Source organism: Urocampus carinirostris, chromosome 10 (genome assembly GCF_059441175.1).
Source record: "Urocampus carinirostris isolate Australia breed hairy pipefish chromosome 10, RoL_Ucar_1.0, whole genome shotgun sequence".
NCBI lineage: Eukaryota > Metazoa > Chordata > Actinopteri > Syngnathiformes > Syngnathidae > Urocampus > Urocampus carinirostris.
The window spans coordinates 7,216,322-7,237,885 of record NC_142358.1 but is presented as its reverse complement, the minus strand read 5'-3'; the positions used below and the strand labels follow the sequence as shown (position 1 = coordinate 7,237,885).

General features: G+C 39.0%; 1 protein-coding gene across 1 annotated transcript in view; it reads left to right on the top strand.

Moving 5' to 3' along the window:
- smc4 (structural maintenance of chromosomes 4) overlaps positions 1-21,564 on the top strand; it is a 56,549-nt gene that overhangs the window by 24,871 nt on the left and 10,114 nt on the right. Inside the window, exons 10-21 of the mRNA XM_088345243.1 lie at positions 8,163-8,327; positions 10,196-10,429; positions 10,494-10,679; positions 12,570-12,731; positions 12,796-13,021; positions 15,094-15,170; positions 16,799-16,951; positions 17,034-17,160; positions 18,179-18,368; positions 19,117-19,261; positions 19,335-19,508; positions 19,574-19,756. Of these exons, the coding sequence (XP_088201369.1) occupies positions 8,163-8,327; positions 10,196-10,429; positions 10,494-10,679; positions 12,570-12,731; positions 12,796-13,021; positions 15,094-15,170; positions 16,799-16,951; positions 17,034-17,160; positions 18,179-18,368; positions 19,117-19,261; positions 19,335-19,508; positions 19,574-19,756 (2,022 nt within the window). The remainder of the gene's footprint in view (positions 1-8,162; positions 8,328-10,195; positions 10,430-10,493; positions 10,680-12,569; positions 12,732-12,795; positions 13,022-15,093; positions 15,171-16,798; positions 16,952-17,033; positions 17,161-18,178; positions 18,369-19,116; positions 19,262-19,334; positions 19,509-19,573; positions 19,757-21,564) is intronic.

Genomic DNA, 21,564 nt, shown 5'->3' with positions numbered 1-21,564 from the left:
TTTTTTTATATTAAGTGTAAGTGAACAACTTACCCAACAAAACTGAGTCAAACAGCAGTAGGGTGCTCTAGTTTCTATTATTACCTGCGAACATAAATCATTTATTCATATTTTCACATATTACGCAGGGGTTTTGGTCCCCATTAACTTATAACTAAGAATTAAAAGTATCTACTTTGGCTATATTATTCTACAGAAAGATTTACCAGAGCCAAATATTTTTTTTTCTAAAAATATAGAATTATTGATTATATTAAGTGATTATATCAACAATAATCAAATCAAAATGTATTTGTAGAGCACTATTCAGGCAGCAAATTGCAACTTAAAATGCTGTATAAAGACATTCAATGTACAATTTAAAAAATATTCCCTTTACACCACCAAACAACCCACAATACATACACACACACACAAGAGTTAAAACAAAACAACAAAATCAATAATCAAAAATGAACCAATTAGATCACGCAAGGCACAAAATAACCAAGTGAGTAAAGAAAGCTTCCCGCTTAATGATGATGATGATGATAATTAGAATTAATGTATTTTGTGTCACCCTTCTTTTCCCCAATAATGATGAAGACACATTTAATAAAAATAATGACAATAACAATTATTTTTACCATATTTTTTTGACCGCGAGGCACAACTTAAAACCATAAATTGGCCATAAATTTGGAAGTGCGCCATTTATACCACATAATACAGTGTAAACTTTTGGAAATTTATACAGTATTTGTACATGTGAGTTTCTACACACGGCTTTACAGTATACTGCCATATTTGTGCAATGATTCATTAATCCAAAAACATAAATTACCATATTTGCAAAGCGCCGTATGCAAAGAGAATTGAACCAGGGTTACCGCAGTAGTGCGCTAACACTTAAACACTAAACCACCATTGGTACAGATGACGTACAAAATGGCATTTGATTTTATCTCTTGATTACACTATTTTTGCTCACAGTGCCAGAAACAAATGTTAGAGAATTTCAAAAGCAGAAATTTTATCTTGACAGACATAAACACCAAGTCTGATGTACCATCAGTTATTTCCCCACGGCGTTCTGTTCTGTTTTTTTTTTTGGGCAGTTTGACCTGCAACATCAATCAGTGCAGTATATATCCTGATAGTGTTTTAAATGCGCAAATGTCAAAACACAGTAGCACTTACTGTAGTTTTAATTATATGCGCCGTATAGGCCAGTGTGTTTTATATATGAAAAATATATGATATATATTTTTGGGGGGTGTGTTTTATAATCCGGTGCTCTTTATGCAGGGTTCCCGCAAATCCTTGAAGGGCAGTAAATTCACTGTTCGAAAAATAAGACCTTAATTGACATTAAAATGTCTTGATTCCAATTTTCAAATGTCTTAAAAATGTGAACACATTTATATTATTTACGTCTGTTTGAACTTAAAACATATAGTAAAAAAAACATTTTTTTCATTCATCACGATGAAAACGCTTCATGAATGTAGCAGAATAATTCTTTGTGATTAGTAGTTATCTGCCAGTTTTGATTCAGGATGCATGGAGTACAGTAAACATCATTTTTACTTGTTTTCCGTGTCTTTGGAGAGTGCTGCTTTTCAAATTGAAAGTTTTCAACTGGACCAAAATGTGACTTAAAAATAATGATGATAAAATAAACATGTGCTTAATATTGCCTCTAATTCATGTGGTGGGTTTTATTTTTTATTTTTTGTTTGTTTCAATTGTTTTTTTTTTTTGTTTGTTTTTTTTGTTCCCGCCTTAGTCTCTCATTTTAAAAAGGCACTTAAAAGTCTTAAAAAGTCTTTAATTTATAGCTTACCTTAAGCGGTAGGAACCCTATTTGAGGGCGGAAAATACAATATATAGTGTTTCTACATTTGGGGTTGCTTTTTTTCATCCATTATATACACTGCTTATCCTCAGTAGGGAGGCGGGGTTGCTGGAGCTGTTCCAAGCCGTCTTCGGGCAATGGGCAGGGGACACCCTGAACTGTTTGCCAGCCAGTCACAGGGCAACCAGGAGACAGATAACTCACTTGCTCATTCACACCCAGGGACAATTTAGACGGGCCAATTAACCTTACATGCATGTTTTCTGAATGTGGGAGGAAACCAGAGTGCCCAGGGAAAACCCACACAAACATGGTGAGGACATGCAAACTCCGCACAGGAAGGCTGGATTTGATCCCATGACCTCAGAAACTAGCCGTCTGCTTCTTTTTTTTTTTTTAAATCCACTACAAAACTCTTTCTCTAACTATTGGCAGTAAATGGCCCTGATTTCTGGTACTGTTATCTTTTTTTTTTTTTTTTTTTTTTTTTTGTCTTTTTCATTTAAATGTGTAAGCTTGCATCAGAATGAACAGAGAACAAAACATAGTGTCAACAACAAAATACATTCTAAGTTGTGTATTTTTTCTTAAAACGCTGCACATATTACTACATTTCCCTATATTTAAAAAAGCGCACCCATTATGGAAAATAATAAAAGCAAAATCAATGCTCATGGACATTAATTAAAAAATAAGGCCCCTCAGTGTACCCTAAATTGCTACACGGCTCTTGTTAAACATCCCCGCTTCATAAAATTTCAACATCTATATGCTGACAGCCTGCTTTCAATTCATTACTTTTTTTTTTCTTGGTCGGAAAACTGCCTAGCTCTTGTAAAAACAACATAAAAACGTTTGGCACTGTAAATCACATGTTGAAAGCAGCAAGAAGTAGTGCACCTTAAGTATCCACTAGGGGGCTTTCAAGTGCCGGGCAAGTGGAGTCCCCCTAATGCAGGGATGGGCAACTATTTGGTGTAGGGGGCTGCATTGGGATAAAGAAAATTTGGCCTATACTGGAGACCCATCCAATGTTTTCAGTTGTGAATAAGTATAGATGCAGACTTCTCTGTGTTATTTTTATTTAAATTAGTTTAAAAATAGATTTGTTTCATCAAATTGGTTTTGAAACATTGACAATTAAAGCAACATGATATAGTGGGTCCCTGTTTTAAACACTAAGGGCCCGGTCACACAGCCGTTTGCGGCTGAATCACGGCCAGAAATTTCTGGCAGACACTGTTGGACGCTTTGAGACCGCCATATAGACGAGATACAGCAGTGCTTTACTCGCGGTTGGAAATTCACGCGCGGTTGGCCGCGCGAAAAAGTTTTGAGCTGCTCAAAACTTTGAGCACGTGTTAACCGCGGGCGGCACACGAGGTAATGACGCGGAACGACGTGCTATGGCCGCGGCCAGGGCGTGGTTACACATGGGTAGGACGGGAAATTTCAGCGGGTAATCGTGGGTGGAGCATTGTAATAGCATGTTCTGCGCCTGTATCGCGGTGTTATTACATGAAATTAGCGTGTTACGCGTGTGACGGTCAAATGCCTTTCTCCGCGTATATACAGCGCGATTTGCCGAGCACACGTCAGTTGTGCTCGAGACGTCAAGGGGGTGAACATGGATCCCCGTCACCGTAGTGACCTCGTCTTAATCCATTTTTATTTCTTGACATTTCTTTTCATTTCATAACAAGATAATAAAATAAAAATGAAAAACTATTACAATAATAACATATTGGCTTATTCGGTGCCATAGCTTGAAATCTTGATCTTCACGGGACTGTGTCTTGAGCGGTTATGATTTCTACAGCCCGGTGTTATGCCGAGAAATACATCCCTGCCGAGATTTGCATCCCCTCGCTACTACAACCACTTTTAACTCGTTTTATCTCACTTTTATATCACTTTTAGGGAATGTAATGGCGAACATATAACCAAAACCACTTCGTCTTGCATTTGTTGGTAATGTAATACAACTTAAACCATTCCGTCTTTGTTTTTGTTGTGAACGTAATCGAACGGTAATGCACATCGTATATAAAATCCTCCCACCCTCGCGTGAACGCGCATTCTGCTGCGCTTCCAACAAAAGCGATCGTATTCTATATAAAACGCTTATTAAAACAATTAAGCGAGCTAATTATAACAATTGGGAGATCCTAGTCTATACAACACGTTTATTTAAACAATAAAGTGCGATCGTATTCTACAAAATGCGTTTGTTAACGCGGATGAAAAAGTCACCAACGTCAATGCACGCTTCCAACAAAAGCGATCGCAGCAGAATGCGCGTTCACGCGGGGGGGTACGGGGGTTGCGTAGGAGTCGGATTTGGGCACAACACCGGCTCGGGAGCTTTTATACCCGTGGTCCACATGAGAAAATGACGCGGAAATGACGCGATGAGGAAGCGGAACAGTCGCCGGCGTCTGTTTTGCGGGCATACCACCGATGAACAGCAGTTGGCCAATTTTGCTCATTTTCCATCGCGGGCAACCACGGGCAAAAAAAAAAAACGCAAAATTTTAGCCGTGATTCAGCCGCAAACGGCTGTGTGACCGGCCCCTAAATGTGATACTTTGTTTCATAGTTTAACTGCCGTTGTATCTTTTTCTATTATTTTTGTAGTATTTCTGCAGTCAGATGTTTATGGTATTTTTTAAATATTACTCTTAGTTATATTTTGTGGTATTTCTGCAGTAGTATTCCAGTAGTATTACCGTTGTAGTATTTTGTATTATTTCTGTAGGAATATAAGTTTTTCCATAGCAGTATTTTTGTACTATTTTTACAGTAGTATTTTAATAGTATTTCCATGGTTGTATTTTGCTAGTATTTCCATAGTGTTTTGGTAGTGGCACCATAGTACATTTTCTGCAGTATATCTAGTATTTTTGTAGTATTACTGTAGTTTTATTTTGTAGTATATCTGTTTTAATATTTATGTAATACATCTGTTGTAGTATTTTGTATAATAGTATTACTGTACTGGTATTTTGTTGTATTTCTGTAAAAGTATTGTTGTAGTCATATTTTTGTGATATTACTGTAGTTTAATTTTTGCTGTATTTAGCTTGTAATTGATTATCATATTTTGACACATTTTCGTTTGGTGGAGCGAATAAAAATACTGACGGGCCGCATGTGGCCTGCGGGCCGTAGTTTGCCCTTCTCTGAAGACACACACCTTCTCGCTTGTATAATGGACTAAAAAAACAAATGAAATAAGTGTCACATTGTATACGTTTGTACCTGCACACAATTTTTCAGCGCTACAATGATGTGTTGATTTGAGGGGTTAAGAAAGTCCTTTCTCAGGGGAGCCGTGATCTGCTGCACGCAAGTCAACTATGGCTTGGCCTGCGTTACAATTTTAGAAGCCACTTTCACATTTTACAACCTTTTAACTCCATACACAATGCACCGCCATTATAGTTCCACTTGGTTTTTGTGCTGGAGTTTTTCCCTGCTATATAATGTGTTTTATTTTGGGGGGATAAAATTTGAGGCCGAAAACACTTTGCTGGAAGAAAAATAAAAAAAAATTATTATAAAAAAAATTAAAAATGTATTTTTTGGACTACAAGGCGCACCGGAGTATAAGGTAGGCTGTCCCAAGTCTTTCTTTAAATATTTTCATGTACTGATAGGGTGCTAGAAATTCTTGAAATTGCTTAAATTCGAATGTTGTGTTTTCAAGGATTGAAAGTGTTTGGATTATGGGCGAAGTGCTTGTGAATGAGGCCAACACTGCTCCGTGGTGGCATCGCTTTGCCATTGCATTTTTGATTAACAGCAGCTGGCATTATTTTGTATGGCAGTGTCTAATGAAAGTTAAATTGACTGCATTTAAATAGCGCTTTTACCAGTAACTGAAGTCATCCCAAAGCACTTTACAATGTACTTCACACTTTATCTTTCACACACACACTCACACACTGATAGCGGAGTCTCTTATCCAATAAGAAGGCACGGGGTGGCTAGCGCCCGGGGAGAGTGAGGAGCAGAAAGGAAGGAGATTGGCGCTTTGCTGCATATGAGCTTAAATAACCCAGTTTTAAATATATTTAATATGCCCGTCAAATAAATGAATTTTGCCGATGCCGATATCTGTCAAATTCCCAAATATCGGTGCCGATAATCGGTCGCCCTCTAATCAATACACTAGTTATGAAAGGCACACAGCAAGCAAGTCACTCCCACAATGCATAGTAAACGAGACAGGAATCAAATGGAAAAAAATTGCTCTGCATCTACCGTAAATTCCGGAGTAACAGCCGCTACTTTTTTCCCAAACGTTCAACCCTGCGGCTTATTCAGTGATGCGGCCAATTTATGTAATTTTTCTAACGGCCGCCAGCGGCGCTCGAGTGCAAAAGGTAAGATTTAGACTGGTGGAATATATGCACCGAGGAAGACTGCAACTTCTTGGCTTGTGCATACAGTGGAACCTCGGTTCTCGACCATAATCCGTTCCAGAACCCTGTTTGAAAACCGATTTGTTCGATCACCGAAATCATTTTTCCCATTAAAAATAATGTAAGTCATTTTAATCCGTTCCAACACCCTGAATGTTTACATTGAATGTTTAATGTAAACATAAAGCTAACCCAGGCTAATCGTATGGTCTGGTTATCAGAATCTTCCATACGAAAGATTACGCTAACATGAACGTGTAAAAATAAAAAAATCAGGTCGTTTACAACTCATTTAGCACCCGGGTCTCCTCAACAAGTGGTGAGCGGTTCATTGGAAAGGTGGCTCCGTTCCAACACCCTGAGAGTTTACCTTGAATGTTTAACGTAAACATAAAGCTAACCCAGGCTAATCGTACGTTCGTGTTATCGTAATCTTCCGTACGAAAGATTACGCTAACATGAACGTTTAAAAATAAAAAAAGGGCTAAAACACTTTGTACACCTATATTAAAAGCGAAAGCAAAACGAAGCACGTTTTATTATTATTAAAGCTTTGAAAACTCTCTCGGTGTACCGTCTTTCTTTGTAAATATGTGTAACCATGTATAATATGTATTTGCAACTGTATATTTTTGTAATGTATTTATTTCAGACACTTATTCTGATATGTTTTGCACGGGCGAATAAAAAAGAAGGGCTGACAGGAAGTGGGGGCCGGTAAAGGTGAGTGTTTGTGGACGTGGCGGACAATAGTGGATATATATTCTTCCCACCCTTTGGAAAAATACACTTTTTTTCCTTGGATTACTTTCAACGGGACCCGGACTCTGCAGGTCTGCATCAAACCTTAAGTACCGGTATAATTTTCCGTTCATTTTGCCGGCTGTGATTTTTGGACTGTGAACTTTTAATGAAGGACATTCAGTTTCAATCGCGGGACTTAAAGTCGGGCTTCGCTTAATTTTGTGTTTGTGTTACATTTTTTTAATGTGGGTGCATGCAGCTTATATACAGGTGCGGCTTGTGTAAGTACAAAATCGGTTTTCCTCTTAAAATGTGGTGGGTGCGGCTTATAATCAGGTGCGCTCTATAGTCCGGAATTTACGGTAATTAGACCAAAAATAAGTAGTCGTTCTGATACAGATGCTGTACTATTTTAAGGTATCGAATTAGCAAGTAAACAGATGAGTTTGAAATTGAATTCAATCCAACACTTAAATCTGTGATTTGGTAAATTACCATAGTAAATATCGGTGCCTGTTCTTCTTTAGCGGTTTACAGGTTATTGTTACATGCGGTTTCTGAGGTACAGTTAGGGCTCCTGTCCACTGAAGCGTTTTCTTGCTTTGAGCAGATTTTTCAAATTGCCTGGAATGGCAGTGCTGCGTTTTTACTCTCTGTTGAATACGCTGGCAGTATGACGAGGCGTTGGGCAGGTATGGTGGGCACAACAATCGGTACTAAACCTTTTTTCTGGTCGCTTTTGAGTTGCAAAATGTTCAACTTGGGGAAAATGCAAAGCTCGTGAATGTCACATTTTGCCCAGCAGTCTAATCACAGTGCTGGCGGGACCGACACAGCAACAACCAAATGAGAGTGTGAGCTTTAGCAAGGTAGGTAGGGCTGACTGACCAAAATTGCTTCTGACTGACAGATACGTTGCACACACATCATTGCGTTTGCGATCACGTACGTATTAAAAAAAGCGAAAATATATTTTGATTAACTTTGTTTATATACTGTATGTTTAAAGATTAATAATACAGGTTTTTGAGACTCAAGCCCGCCAGACTTCCTATGTATTCGTAATGTTGAATTACTTACTTTGGAAAAAACAAACTTCAGTGCAGAAACTTAGGTGCAACGCAAATTATTTTGTTACCTTTGGTCCCCTGCAGCTAGAGAATGTGCGCAGCGTACCCGCCGACAGCGAAAAAGCCATCACAGAGGCGGACGTTCGCCAGGAAGAGCTGGAGAAGCAAAAAGGAAAAGAGGAAGAGAAACTCAAGGATGTGATGGAGAGTCTAAAAGAAGAAACCAGTGGCTTGCAGCAGGAAAAAGAGGTAAGGCAAAAGAGCAATTTTGTTCATCAATTGTTTTGGGACAGATGCATCCCGACAAAACTATCTGATGGTAAGGCTCATGTTTTGTAAAATACATGTTTTTTATTATTTGAATCAATATTTTTTTACCAATAATATTTCACACTATTCCTTTACGAACTAAAACAGGGATAACTGGGGCAAAATAAATCGTAACACACTCCATGAAACTAGAACAATTGTGTTAAAACCGAAAAATATTTTTGAAAAAAACTGAAAAGGAAAAAAAAGAAACCATACATACAATTGACTTAAAAGCCAAACAAAAATCAAGCCTCTTATAAACATTCTCTTTATATTTTTCAAGTCATTACAATGCACGTACGTACATTCCAGACAATGTTCCCTGTAATTTTGCAGGGGTCTGAGCGTTCACACAAAGTCGGTGAGCAACGCTTGAAACAACAGTGAGCAACAATAATCCAAAGTGTGGCAAGATAATTAATTATCAAACATGTCCAAAACTTGACATCAAGTTACATTTTGCTGAGTTTCCGGCAATGCAAAATTATTTTTCTCTTTTGAATTAATTGACTCATGTACTCTTGCAAAGGTTGTACGGACTACAAACGTCGTTTGTTCTTACAATTCTTTCACAAGATATCCATTTCTTTCCTGACATATTTTGTCGCATAATATTAACATTTTTGGTGGCTTATTTAGTCGATTGTAAGATACAGAACTGTACTTAATCACACTTTTTAGTGGACGTACAATGTTGGCAACAAGATTCACTTGATATAATTGGAAATTATTTGAATGCAACACAAACTTTTTCTTCTTTTTAGGTGTTTTTTTCTACTTTTTTTTTAATTCCTTTAAAAAAAATCTCATTGTGTTTATTTTTTCCCGAGCTGTTACTTTTTCTTTTTGTTCTCTTATTTAATTTTTTCCTACATTTCATTCTTTTCTTTTTTCTGTTTTTTTTTTCTAAAATTTTCCTTTTTTTTTCTCTTCCTTTTGCTTCTTTTTTTCCTCAGCTTTTCACTACTTTTTCATCTTGGTATTTTTCTCTTTTTTGTTCTTTTCTCCCATTCCTTTAAGTCATTTTGTGCATAATTTTACATAACATTTGGTCATGTTGGGATTAAAGAAGCAAAAACAACCTGAAGAGCCGTTTAGGACCCGAAAGAGCCGGTTCCTTTTAGTGAGCCGAGTCGCAGAAGCTGGCTATCGACAAACTCTACTGACTTTACTTTTCAACTTCGTTCGACATTGACTTCAAAATACCGCATTTAGGACACAACGTCAGGGGAACCCGTGTATTTTTACCTTCATGCACTGTAACTTTGACTTAAGTCGCTTCTTAATTAGTAATTTTGAGCCCTCGTTTTTGTGCGCTTGGCTAGATTTTCTTGTGCGCTGAGAATGTGCGAGCAGTGCGCAATTGCGCACGCGCGCAGCTTAGAGGGAACACTGATTCTAGACCTGCATTCTGTTATTTTATTTATTTATTTTTTATCCCTGGAGACCATATAGTTCCGTTTTTCAAAAATAATAAAAATCCAAACACATTTTGATTTGTAATCAAATTTAAACATCTATAAAGTATTTTTTGTTTTTGTTTTTACTACATACTGTGTAGTAGAGGTAAGATAGGACCAGCCGGACCAATTAACTGGATTTGAGCGACTGAGCCCGAAGCAATTTCAGGCCAGGTTCGATCTCATTTACTGCGACATTTACTGTGTTGTATAAAATGCCATAGGTGTACAGTAATGTAAAATTACACACATAAATCGTCTCCAAAAATTTGCACCATGGCTAACTATTCGAGGAATTGGAAATATTTTAATGTATTATCACATATTTGTGCTTATTCTTCTCAGACCAAAGAGAAGGAGCTGATGGAGCTGAGCAAGGCCGTGAACGAGACCCGTTCCCGTCTGGATTTGGCCCAGTCGGAACTGGACATCTACCTGAGCCGCCACAACACGGCCGTGACGCAGCTCAACTCTGCCAAGCAAACCCTTCAGACCACTTTCGACACCTTGCGGGAACGCCGAGCCGCCATTAAACAACTGGAAATCGACGTCCCGCAGAGGGAGAAAGAACTCAAAAAGGTGAAATGATTTAGTTCAATCTAGTGGGTGGAGCGTTATTGAAGAACGGCCATTGGCTCTGCAGGATCAAGAAGAGTTGGAGCAGCTGACAAAGATGGATCATGAAGCCCGTCACATTGTGAGGGAAATGCGGCAGAAGGTGGACGAGGCCAAGAGCTCTCTGTCCTCAAACCGGAGCAGAGGAAAGGTTTTGGATGCTCTCATGCAACAGAAGAGGAGCGGAAAAATTCCCGGGATCTTTGGGAGACTGGTAAGGATGACTTAACCTTACCTACCTCTATTTTTATGACACACCACTTTAGTTTATCAAATAATAAACATTTGTTTTTCTGGAGAATAATCATTAAAGTATAGAGTGTTTCTTGATCATTTTCAGATGAATTAAGGCAAAAGCGAGGCAACACGATAATTCCCACTTCTGATGATATTCATGTACAGTGGTATGAAAAAGTATGTTGGAATTTCTGCATAACATCATAATTAAACGTGATATGGTCATTTGACAAAATCACACTGGCGAAAAAACTTTCAACTTTAAACCACCAAAAAGATTAATAGCTTTTCATAGTTTAATGAGACTAGCGTCAAAACAATCACAGAGGAGGGAGAGAATAAGTAACCGAATCCACTAAGTTTGTTCTTTTTTTAAACCACACTGATGAAAAAACTGTCAACTTTAACTCAAACCACCTAGACCAGTGTTTTTCAACCAGTGTGCCGGGGCACACTCGTGTGCCGTGAGACCTTGTCCAGTGTGCTGCTGGAATTTGCCCAATTTTATTTTTTCCAAAAAATCAGGCCATTATTCAGTATTTTTGCTATATTCAGATGAGGAACTGTAATTGTCATCCATATTAGTAGGTGGCAGAAGATTTTTATATACTTTTTTATATACTAACCAGCTCATGAGGCAGCACAGCACATTTAATAACTTATATTGTTCAACAAAGCTGTTTAAGATTGCACTTTAAAAAATAAAAACATAAATAAAGCACATCATTCTTTTTTATTTTAAGTATTATTTTCTTCTTTTTATATCCTAATTTTCTGCGTATGAAGTAGCACAGTGAAATATTTTACATAACTTCATTTTCAAACATTTTCCACAGACTGTGTGCCTCAGAACTTTTTTCAAAATAACAGTGTACCTTGGTTCAAAAAGGGTTGAAAAACGCTGACCTAGACAGTATTGGATTTCCATATTTAACTGAGAATAGCATACAATGACAGAAGATGGAAGAATGAGTAACTGAACCTTTCCCTTTTTAAAATCACACGGAGGAAAAACTCCCTGCTTTAACTTAACCCATCAAAAGATTTACAGCTTTCCATATTTAATTAGCGTAGCATGCAGAAGTTACAGCTGGTTGGAGGAATAAGCAACAGAACCTTTTGCTCATTTGAAATGGCACGTATTTAAACAAAAATAAGGTGTCTAATTGAACTGAAACCACACAAACATTTATCGTTTTCCATTTTTTGAATACGAGTAGTGTGCAAACAATGAAAGAAGGGGGAGGAATAAGCAACGGAATCCTCTACTTTTTTTAAAATCACACAGATGAACAAAAAACAGCTTCTGCTTTAATTACAACCACTCAAAACATTTCCAGAGAAGAACCTGTGATAGAGGAAATTTGTGAAGTAAAAATCTTTTTTTTTTTTTATATTATACAATTAAAAACTATTATACACTGAAACCAAAGAACAAACCATTTTACAGGGTCAAGCATTTGTTTATTAAATAAATAAACTTTAATTTTTTTTTGTTTTCAGTTTTTATTTTGTTGTTTTTTTTGTTTGTTTGTTTTTTCTTCCCCGAATAACGACTCTACGTCAAATAATATAAGGACGGAAGACCATAAGCCAATCAGAATGCAGAACACTTTACGTGATGCAAATCTGTGAAGTATCAAAACCATGAAAAGTAAGCTGCGTTATGGTGAAGAATTCCTGTATAGGTTTACGTATTTTGATGAGTATAACATGCAAAAAATGACAGAAGGGGGAGAATGGGGTAACTGAACCCTCTTTAAATCTGGTTAATTATGCCTTTGTCCATATTGCATATTACCATATATAGTCTCAAATACATTTTTAAATTGTTGTTACTCAGAAATTGATTGTATATTTAATGCAGGGTGACTTGGGAGCAATTGACGAGAAGTATGACGTGGCCATTTCCTCCAGTTGTGGTGCTCTGGACCACATTTTGGTGGACACCATCGACACGGCTCAGAGATGTGTCACTTTTCTCAAAGAGCAGAACATCGGCGTGGCCACCTTCATCGGTCTCGACAAGGTAAATGTTCTTAATGCACCATTGATGCATTTTTGAGCACTGACATCCTTATGCTGCCTTTCAGATGAAGGTGTGGGAAAAAAACATGGGCTCGATCCGCACCCCTGAGGACAGCCCTCGTCTCTTTGACATGGTGCGAGTGAATGACGCCAGCGTGCGCCCGGCCTTTTATTTTGCCCTGAGGGACACCCTGGTGGCCCAGGACATGGAGCAGGCTACGAGGATGGCCTTCCAGAAGGATAAGCGCTGGAGAGTGGTCACCCTCAAAGGCCAGATTATCGAAATGGCCGGTAGGTTTGCAGTCTGCATCCAAAACTTTATCGTAAATTCCGAACTACCATCCCCTGCTTTTTTCCTACATTTTAAACACTGCGGTTTGCCTCGGGTGGCGCAGAGCACCTGGCCGTAAACTGATGCAGACCAGGGAGTTTAACTGTTTGATTAAAACAATGCATCACTATTTGCCAAGTGGTCTTAACGTCAAAGTGAATGGATTAAATGAATCGGTCGTAAACCGCGTGAGTAATGATGACTTCCTTCGGTAGCCAAAGGCCCCGTCATCCAAATAGCGACCTGCATGATAAGATGAACGAGATTCGCACTGTCCCTATGGAATAAGATTGTAGTCTTGGCAGAATCAGCGGGGACATGTCTAGGAAAAGTAACACATTGTGCCGGGATTAAGACATTAATTTGACGTCACAGTTTTAAACCCGATAGGAAAAATACACTCGGTTAGTCAACTGCTGCCACACCAAAATAATAAGCCTTATATTAAGGATGGACCGATATGGGGTTTTTTCAGGGCCGATTCAGAATATTAATATTAAGAGGAGGCCGATTTGGAGCCAATATACATTTGCTCTAAAAGCTTAAAGAAAATTAATAATGCAAAAAGAAACAATGATTTTTTTTTGTTGTAAATTCAAATAAAACATCAATAGCACACTAAAAACTTTTACTGGTAATAAATTAGAATTTCAACACAACACGACTAATCTTTCACTTTCACATGACTACTAATAAACATGACTACTAATAAGGCTTACACGGGGAAATCCAAAAAAACCAGTGGCTCAATTGTGCTGTGGTTACAGCAATCAGTGAACAACTACCGTAAAATCTGGACTATAGAGCGCACCTGATTATAAGCCGCACCCACCACTTTTCAAGTGATTTTCCACTTTTGTACTTACACAAGCCGCACTTGTGTATGAGCCGCGTGCGCCCGCATTAAAACTTGTGACACGATCACAAGTTTAACCCAGACCAGGCTGTATGTTCCACGATCGTGATTTTGCAGAGATTTATTGTTTTATATTCTTTATCAATAATCCATTATCCATCAAATCGTTATACACTACAAAGCCAATAGGCCTAGACACTTGCTCCCAGCCAAGAGGCTGAGTCAAGGTCCTAGCCTCCTAGCCCCCTACCGACATAAACCAAAAGTCAATAGCACACAATCTTAGAACCACAGTCGGCATCATGAATGGAAAATGATACCCGTAATTAAGATATGATGCAGACTTGTAAAGTCCGGGTCCCGTTGAAAGTAATCCAAGGAAACAAAATGTATATTTCCAAAGTTAAGGGTGGGAAAAATATATATATCCACTATTGTCCGCTGCGACAACAGACAGAATTACCGGTAACTCAGCTTTACCCCACTTCCCATCAGCCCGCGTTTGCTACGCCCCTTCTTTTTGATTCGCCTGTAAAACACATAACAGAATAGATCTCTAAAATAAATACATTACAAAAATATACAGTTGCAAATACATATTATACATGGTTACACATATTTACGAAGAAAGACGGTACACCGAGAGTTTTCAAAGCTTTAATAATAATAATATAACTTTCATCCCAAACCGTGCCTTTGAAAAGTACCAACACGCTAGTAGGATCATGCTCGCAATGCATCAAACGTGCCTGTCAAAAAAAAAAGCATCCCGTAATTGTGAAATTCACGGTAGATTATCCTCCATTTCCTCCTCATAACTATCGCCATCAAGGGCGTCTTCCTCATTATCGGAACGTACCTCTACTTGACAGACAATGTATGCCAAAACTTAGAGGTTGCAGTCTTTCTTGGCACACATATTCTACTGGTCTTGATCTTACCTTTTATACTCCAGCGCCACTGGTGGCCGTTAGAAAAATTACATAAATTGGCCGCTTCACTGAATAAGCCGCAGGGCTGAACATTTGGGAAAAAAGTAGCGGCTTATAGTCCGGATTTTACGGTACATCCAATAAACATGCATTAAAATAATCTGCGCTCTGTAGTCCAGAATTTGTGGTAATTAAAGTTCCTGATGGCACTCTCGCTTAAATTTGCAATATGCCCCCTTGACAGGAACAATGACTGGAGGAGGTAGAGTAATGAAGGGAAGGATGGGCTCCTCTCTTAACACTGAGGTTTCCCAAGGAGAGGTATGAACAAAATTTACTCTGAAATTGCTGCTGGTAATAGGGTATTGTACATTGCGTACGTTTGTGCACTCCTGTTTTTAAATATTGATCGCTGAATGGATTGTAACTAATGCGTCATAGATTTTATATAGTTACTCACTTCTGCTTGAATATTGCTGAGTAGTCATGGGATAAGAATGCCACAAGGCTAACAAGATTGTGTCCAAGACACGACTACATTTTAGTTTTTCATTTTGTTATAAAACATATATTTTGAATAAAGACACTTAAACATGTACCTATTCATTTTTATACTATTATTCGTTAACGCCTCACACATTAATGCTTGTATTTATTTACCTAAATGTAATTGGTTAAATTTCTTGACCCAATTTTATTACTCTTTTGTCTTTACACAAATGTAATAATTACACTATATTTAAAGGGACACTGTACTAAGAACAATCATGTCAGCTACCTTTAGGTGAGGCCATTGTTATGTAAAATAGATGCAGATATATCAACCTATGAGTATGTTCATATGAAACTAATGTATTTCTGTCTATTATTTGAATTTAAAAAACTTGAATTGAAGTTATTTTTAACCACTAAAAGGTGCTGAGTAATACACTTTGTCTCCTTAAGTACTGTATAAAAGAGGTTATTTGTTAATGCATTAGCTAAAGCTAGCTAGTGTAAGCTAATACTGCACTAATAGCAGTGTTGGCCTCAGCAAGCTAGCTGCATTCAGCACTTGAGATACAGTAAATATTGGCAATAAGTGACATAATATTTAGCAACTAAGCGTTTTTTAACGTTTTTATTCTGCACCCATACATTACTTTTAACTTCAGGATCAGTGGTCACAAACTTTTTGAAGCTGAGGGCTACTTTTTGTTACTTATTAGCACAAATGGCTACCACTTTGATAAGCATTTCCAAAACAATATACCATGTTATTACTATGTTACCAATATGTTATTACCAGGTTCAAATTATTAGGTGTACGACAGCGTAAATTAGGTCAAAAATCAAATCCCCGAGATGATCACTATGAACGGATCCAGGGGCTACTCGCATGTTCACAGGTAGCTACCAGAGCTCACGGGCACCACTTAAGTGAGCCCTGTTCTAGATTAATGACGTCGTTGCCATCAAAGACACGTCCTCGTTTGCAAGGAATACTTCGAAATGAGGGCTTATCAAAGTGTTAAAGTCTATAGAGTATGCCATGATAAAGTTATCTTCACAGAGGTACCTCTTTATACAAGCATAATTCAACCATTATTACGGTTGAGGTTTACAGGTATGAAAATCGAGACTGTTGATACATTAGCTCCTACTGTACACTAATACTTTAAATAAACGTACACACAAAACTTTCTTACAACACACTTTTTTCTTTTTTGCCCGTATTAGTTTGCATGCGCTAACAGGCGAGCTGATGCTGGCAGTTTGTGGTCTTAAACCGTCTTTAGCGGTAGCTTCTGGGATTACTCGTGACCTGGGATTTCTTTCGCATTACGAGAGAGATTTTTGATCCAAATAAAACTCGTATCTCGAAATTCGCGTGTTTCGAGGTGCTCATATTAAGAGGTATCACTGCATATAAAATGGTATGTTGTAGAACCTTTTGTGTGTATCTGCAGCTGGACCGCATGGAGAGCAAGCTGAACGAGAATGTGAGCAAGCTTCAGGGATGCCAAGAAAGGAAGCTGCAGCTTGAGGAGAATGTGCAGCGCTTGCACACTCAAGTTCGCGACATGAGAAACACCCTGGAGAAGTACACCAACAGCATGACCGTATGCAGCAAAACACTTTCAAGAAACCTTCACCAGGCGCTAATGACTCTAACTAGCATCTCGTTCCTTCGATTTCTATCAGAGTCTAGCTGACCAGGAGATGCACCTCAAGGTACAGATGAAAGAACTGGAGGCCAACGTTTTGGCTGCTGCCCCAGACAAAACCAAACAGAAGCAGATGGAGAAGAGTCTGGAGGTTTTCAAGAAAGGTGAACTTGTGATATAAAGGGAATATGTTGTAGCGTTTTTATCTTGTGTTTGGAAAAAAAATAGTTTGAGGATTTTTGAGTGTTGATAACAGTTACCTCAGATTACCAAAAGTGGATGTCAAATGTCCACTCTATACTTAGCGGCCAGTCTCATAATTTTGAAGGTGCTACACTATTATTTATTTTATGCGGTTCACTGTTTTGACAATGACTCACTAAGTTGGTCAAAAGCACACACATTGATTGATGATAAACCAAATTTATTATACAACTAAATTTATCTAACTTTTCAGGACGAAAATTGGAAAGAGATGGGTTTTCTGGAGTGTTTAAAAAGTAGTGGGTATATTGTGGAAAGTGAAAATAGTTAATGAAATAAATGAACACGGATTTTCTTTGAAGATCGTCCTTAACATAAAAATGCTATTTTCTTTGCAAAACTGGTGTACAATGTTGATCAAACTAGTTTAAAACTTAAACTACAATAAAAATACAATTAGATATGTATATGCAAAAATATATGGTCTCCTATCACTTTGTCATTTGTGCGAGGAACGGGAAAACGATCATGCGACTCTACATAAAGAATCAAATCGAGCTTCTGATTTTAATCAGATGGGCGCCAAGACACACCATAGAAAATGGTGCTTATACAACGCTAATGTATAAGGGATCCAACCAATCAAGAGTACATTGAGTTTTGAGAATGTTTTTGTCACACTCGTACATACAGGTTATTGCCAATTTATTCTGACAGCTGAAGTAGTTGATTAAAATTGGCAGATGCGGACACAGTCCTCAAACGAATGTCGTAATCGCGTAACTTTTACTTTTTAGTACTAGACATTTCCCCGCTGATTTCTTTAAAATGTAAGAAATGGACTTGGATGAGTTAATTTTTATAACTGTTTAAGCTTGCGGCTGGTACAAAGACAACGTTTTTTTTTTTCTTATGTTCGCGCATGCGTGAGCTCTGTAGTCCGTAATATACAGTTAACGATATTTTTTCCCCTCTCAGACTTTGACGCAGCTTCAAGTAAAGCCACAAAGGTGGAAAATGAGGTAAAGAGGCTCCACAACCTGATCGTGGACATCAACAGCCACAAGCTGAAGGCTCAGCAGGACAAGCTTGACAAAATCAACAAAGATATTGACGAATGCGCCTCCACCATCACCAAGGCCAAGGTCGCCATCAAGACAGCGGATCGGTAAGCCCCGCAACCGTCAAAACTTCCAATCCTTTACTTGGTGTTTCCCATAGAATTATGAGAGACCCTTGTGGGTATACGGTCTAGGACGGTCGAGGGGCATGCCATTCCTTCATGTTGGTGATTTGGTAAATTATGGTATCAAATATCAGGACTGCTGCTTTTGTTATTGCTGCTATGGAGGATGCTGGACTATTTTTTTATTTATTTTTTTTACGCTTTACAGGAGGTTATTTTAACTATAAGCTACAGTCGGGGACCGTGACCACCAAAGCCTTTTCTTCTTTGAGCAACTTTTTCCAATTGCTTGGAAGGGCAGTGCAACGTCTTTATAACCTGTTGAAAACAATGGCAGTAAGACAAAGTGCTGGGCAGGTTTTCTGCTTTTACATTTTTTCTGGTCGCCTAGAGTTGAACAATTTCCAACATTTTACCCCGGCGTGTAATCACAGTGCATGCAGAGAATGACAAAACATTGCAACAACTGAATGTTGTCTTTGCATCTTTTGACTGAGATACGTAGCACAAATACACACCATGGCGTTTGTGATCATTTATTTATTAAGCAATACAAAAGTTTGATAAACTTTGCATTTACAAACATTTTAAAATATTATTATGTTTTTTAAAATGACATGTTTATGAGACTTGCAGGACCAATCAAACCTTAGTAGCCTGTGAGAATCTTCCTCTGTATGGGAAACGCTGCTTTACTGTCTGCTTCTTGGTGACCACCGTGTCCTTTCAGCAACCTGAAGAAGTGCGAGGACAGCGTGGCTCGCGTGCAGGCCGAGCTGGACGACAACGAGAAATCTTTGGCGGCATTGTCAGAGCAACAGCAAAAACTGGAGGAGGAGGCGGCGACCATCATGAAAACCTGCCAAGAAGCTTCGGTCAGGCTCACTGTTTTTCTCATTTGAACGCACACAAGAAGGACATGTCGTGGATTCAAACTGTTCTGTCCAGGCAGAGGTGCCCGAGGTAGAGGCGCAACACCAGGCGTTGACCAAGAAGATTGGCGTCCTGCAGCAGCAGGAACATGCCCTACAGGGGGAGTCGCTAAACGTGAGGCTCTGCATCGAGCAGATCGACACTGCTGTCACTGAGCATAAGAACAAGATCCAGAATTGGCAGAAGCAGGTGAGCGCAAAAGAGCGTCATAGCCTCCTCGCTGGTGCTAAAGTAAAAACTGTGACAATGCCCAGGCCTCCAAGCTAAAGCTGCACGCCTTGGACGGCGCACCAAGCGAGGAGCTCCCTGTGTTGACGGCCGAGCAGCTCGATGACATCCCCAACCACAACGTCCTCACCAACAAAATTATCGCCTCGGAGACCAAGTGTGCGCAGTTGAAGCCGAATTTGGGGGCCATCGCCGAGTACAAAAAAAAGGTATGTGCAATTTGTACACACACACTTTCCTTATAAAGAGAAGTCTCCCGCTCTATTTACTGGGGGGTAGGCGCTGGAAGTAAGGTCTGGGTGAGGTTGGGCCATAACAGGCTTTCCACATGTAAAGGTTTTACCTTTTCAAAGATCATTTTTTACTAAAAAAAATATATATATTTAAATCAAATGATATTAAGAATTAATAAGAAAATCATCCGGGGGCAGCACGGCGGCACAGTGGTCAGCGCGTATGCTGCACAGTTCTGAGGTCGTGAGATCAAACCACCTGTGTGGAGTTTGCATGTTCTCCCCGTGCTTGAGTGGGTTTCCTCCGGGCACTCCGGTTTCCTCCCACATTCCAAAGACATGCATTTCAGGTTAATTGGCCGGTCCAAATTGTCCCTAGGTGTGACTGAGCGAGCGAATTGTCTGTCCCTGTGTGCCCTGCAACTGGCTGGCAACCAGTTCAGGGTGTCCCCTGCCCACTGCCCGAAGATGGCTGGGATGGGCTCCAGTACCCCCGCGACCCTACTGAGGATAATTGGTGCAGATAATGGATGGATGGAAGAAAATCATCCATCCATCCATTATCTACCGCTTATGAGGTCAGATCATGATAAAGATTTACTGGTTGATCTACGTTCCTGTCGTCACATATAATCATGAACTGTGAGTCATGGCCAAAAGGACAAGATCAAACACCTGAATTGAGTTTACTCTGCAGGATGACTGGGCTCTCCTTTAATGATAAGGTGAGAAGCTCCGTCACCTAGAAGGTTAGTCGGTGAAGAGCCGCTGCCAGCTGATGAAGCCTGGGCATCTAATAAGTATGCTTCCTGGGCACCTCGTGGTCATGTCTCACCGGACCCCAGGGCACGCTGGAGATACTACCTTTAGGCTATCCTGAGAACAAGCTGGACAAATTGGCTGGGAAAAGCGAGGTCTGGGCTTCCCTGCTGATGCTGCTGCCCCCAAGACAAAAAAATAATATAAATTTAAAAAGAAATCAATCTGCAAAAAAAATAATACAGAAAATGATAAAGACTTGCGAAACTAAATATGTGAGTTGGAAAATCGAACAAACTTGGTTCAAAGGCAGGAACTTTCATCCAAAGTGCATCCAGTGTTCTTTAAGCTTCAGTTCAACAGCAGTTACCATCTCCTCCCATACCTTTAAAACCCCTCGTTCTGCATTTCAATTTAAGTAAAATATTTTGCAATCAGGTAGCAAAAAAAGGATTCATCGAATCAGTTAATTTTTTATGGTCGTTGCCATTGGTTCAGACCAAAAAGTAGCTAGCCAATCAAACAGGGTTTGCACAGGTGCAGAAAATCCTTTAAAATGCTTGAATTTTAATGTTTTGTTTTCAAGGCTTCAAAAGTGTTTGAATTTGAGGTGAAGTGCTTATCAATGTTTGACATTGTTTCCATGCTTCTAAACAGGTCTTCTTAAAAATGACGCAGACACTGCTCTCTGGTGGCTTCGCTTTGCCGTCGCATTTTTTGTTCCCTCGTGATCAATGGAAGCTGGTATTAGTTAATTATGGCATTGTCCTCTGGAGCGTCATTGCCCGCTACGGGTTGCGTTCAAGAGGGAAGGTGCATGCCACACCTAAACAGGGCACTATGAAATGTGAACCCACGCAAAGATTACAAATCAAGTCCATAACATTTATTATGGGTCATGCAAAAAATTAAGTTGGCATTTGTTTACCAGTGGTAAATTGTAATGAGAAGAACCTTTTTACAATTAAAAGTATAAGCTCCATTTTATCTTCAATTTTAGCCAAAACCTTTACAGGGAGAAAATC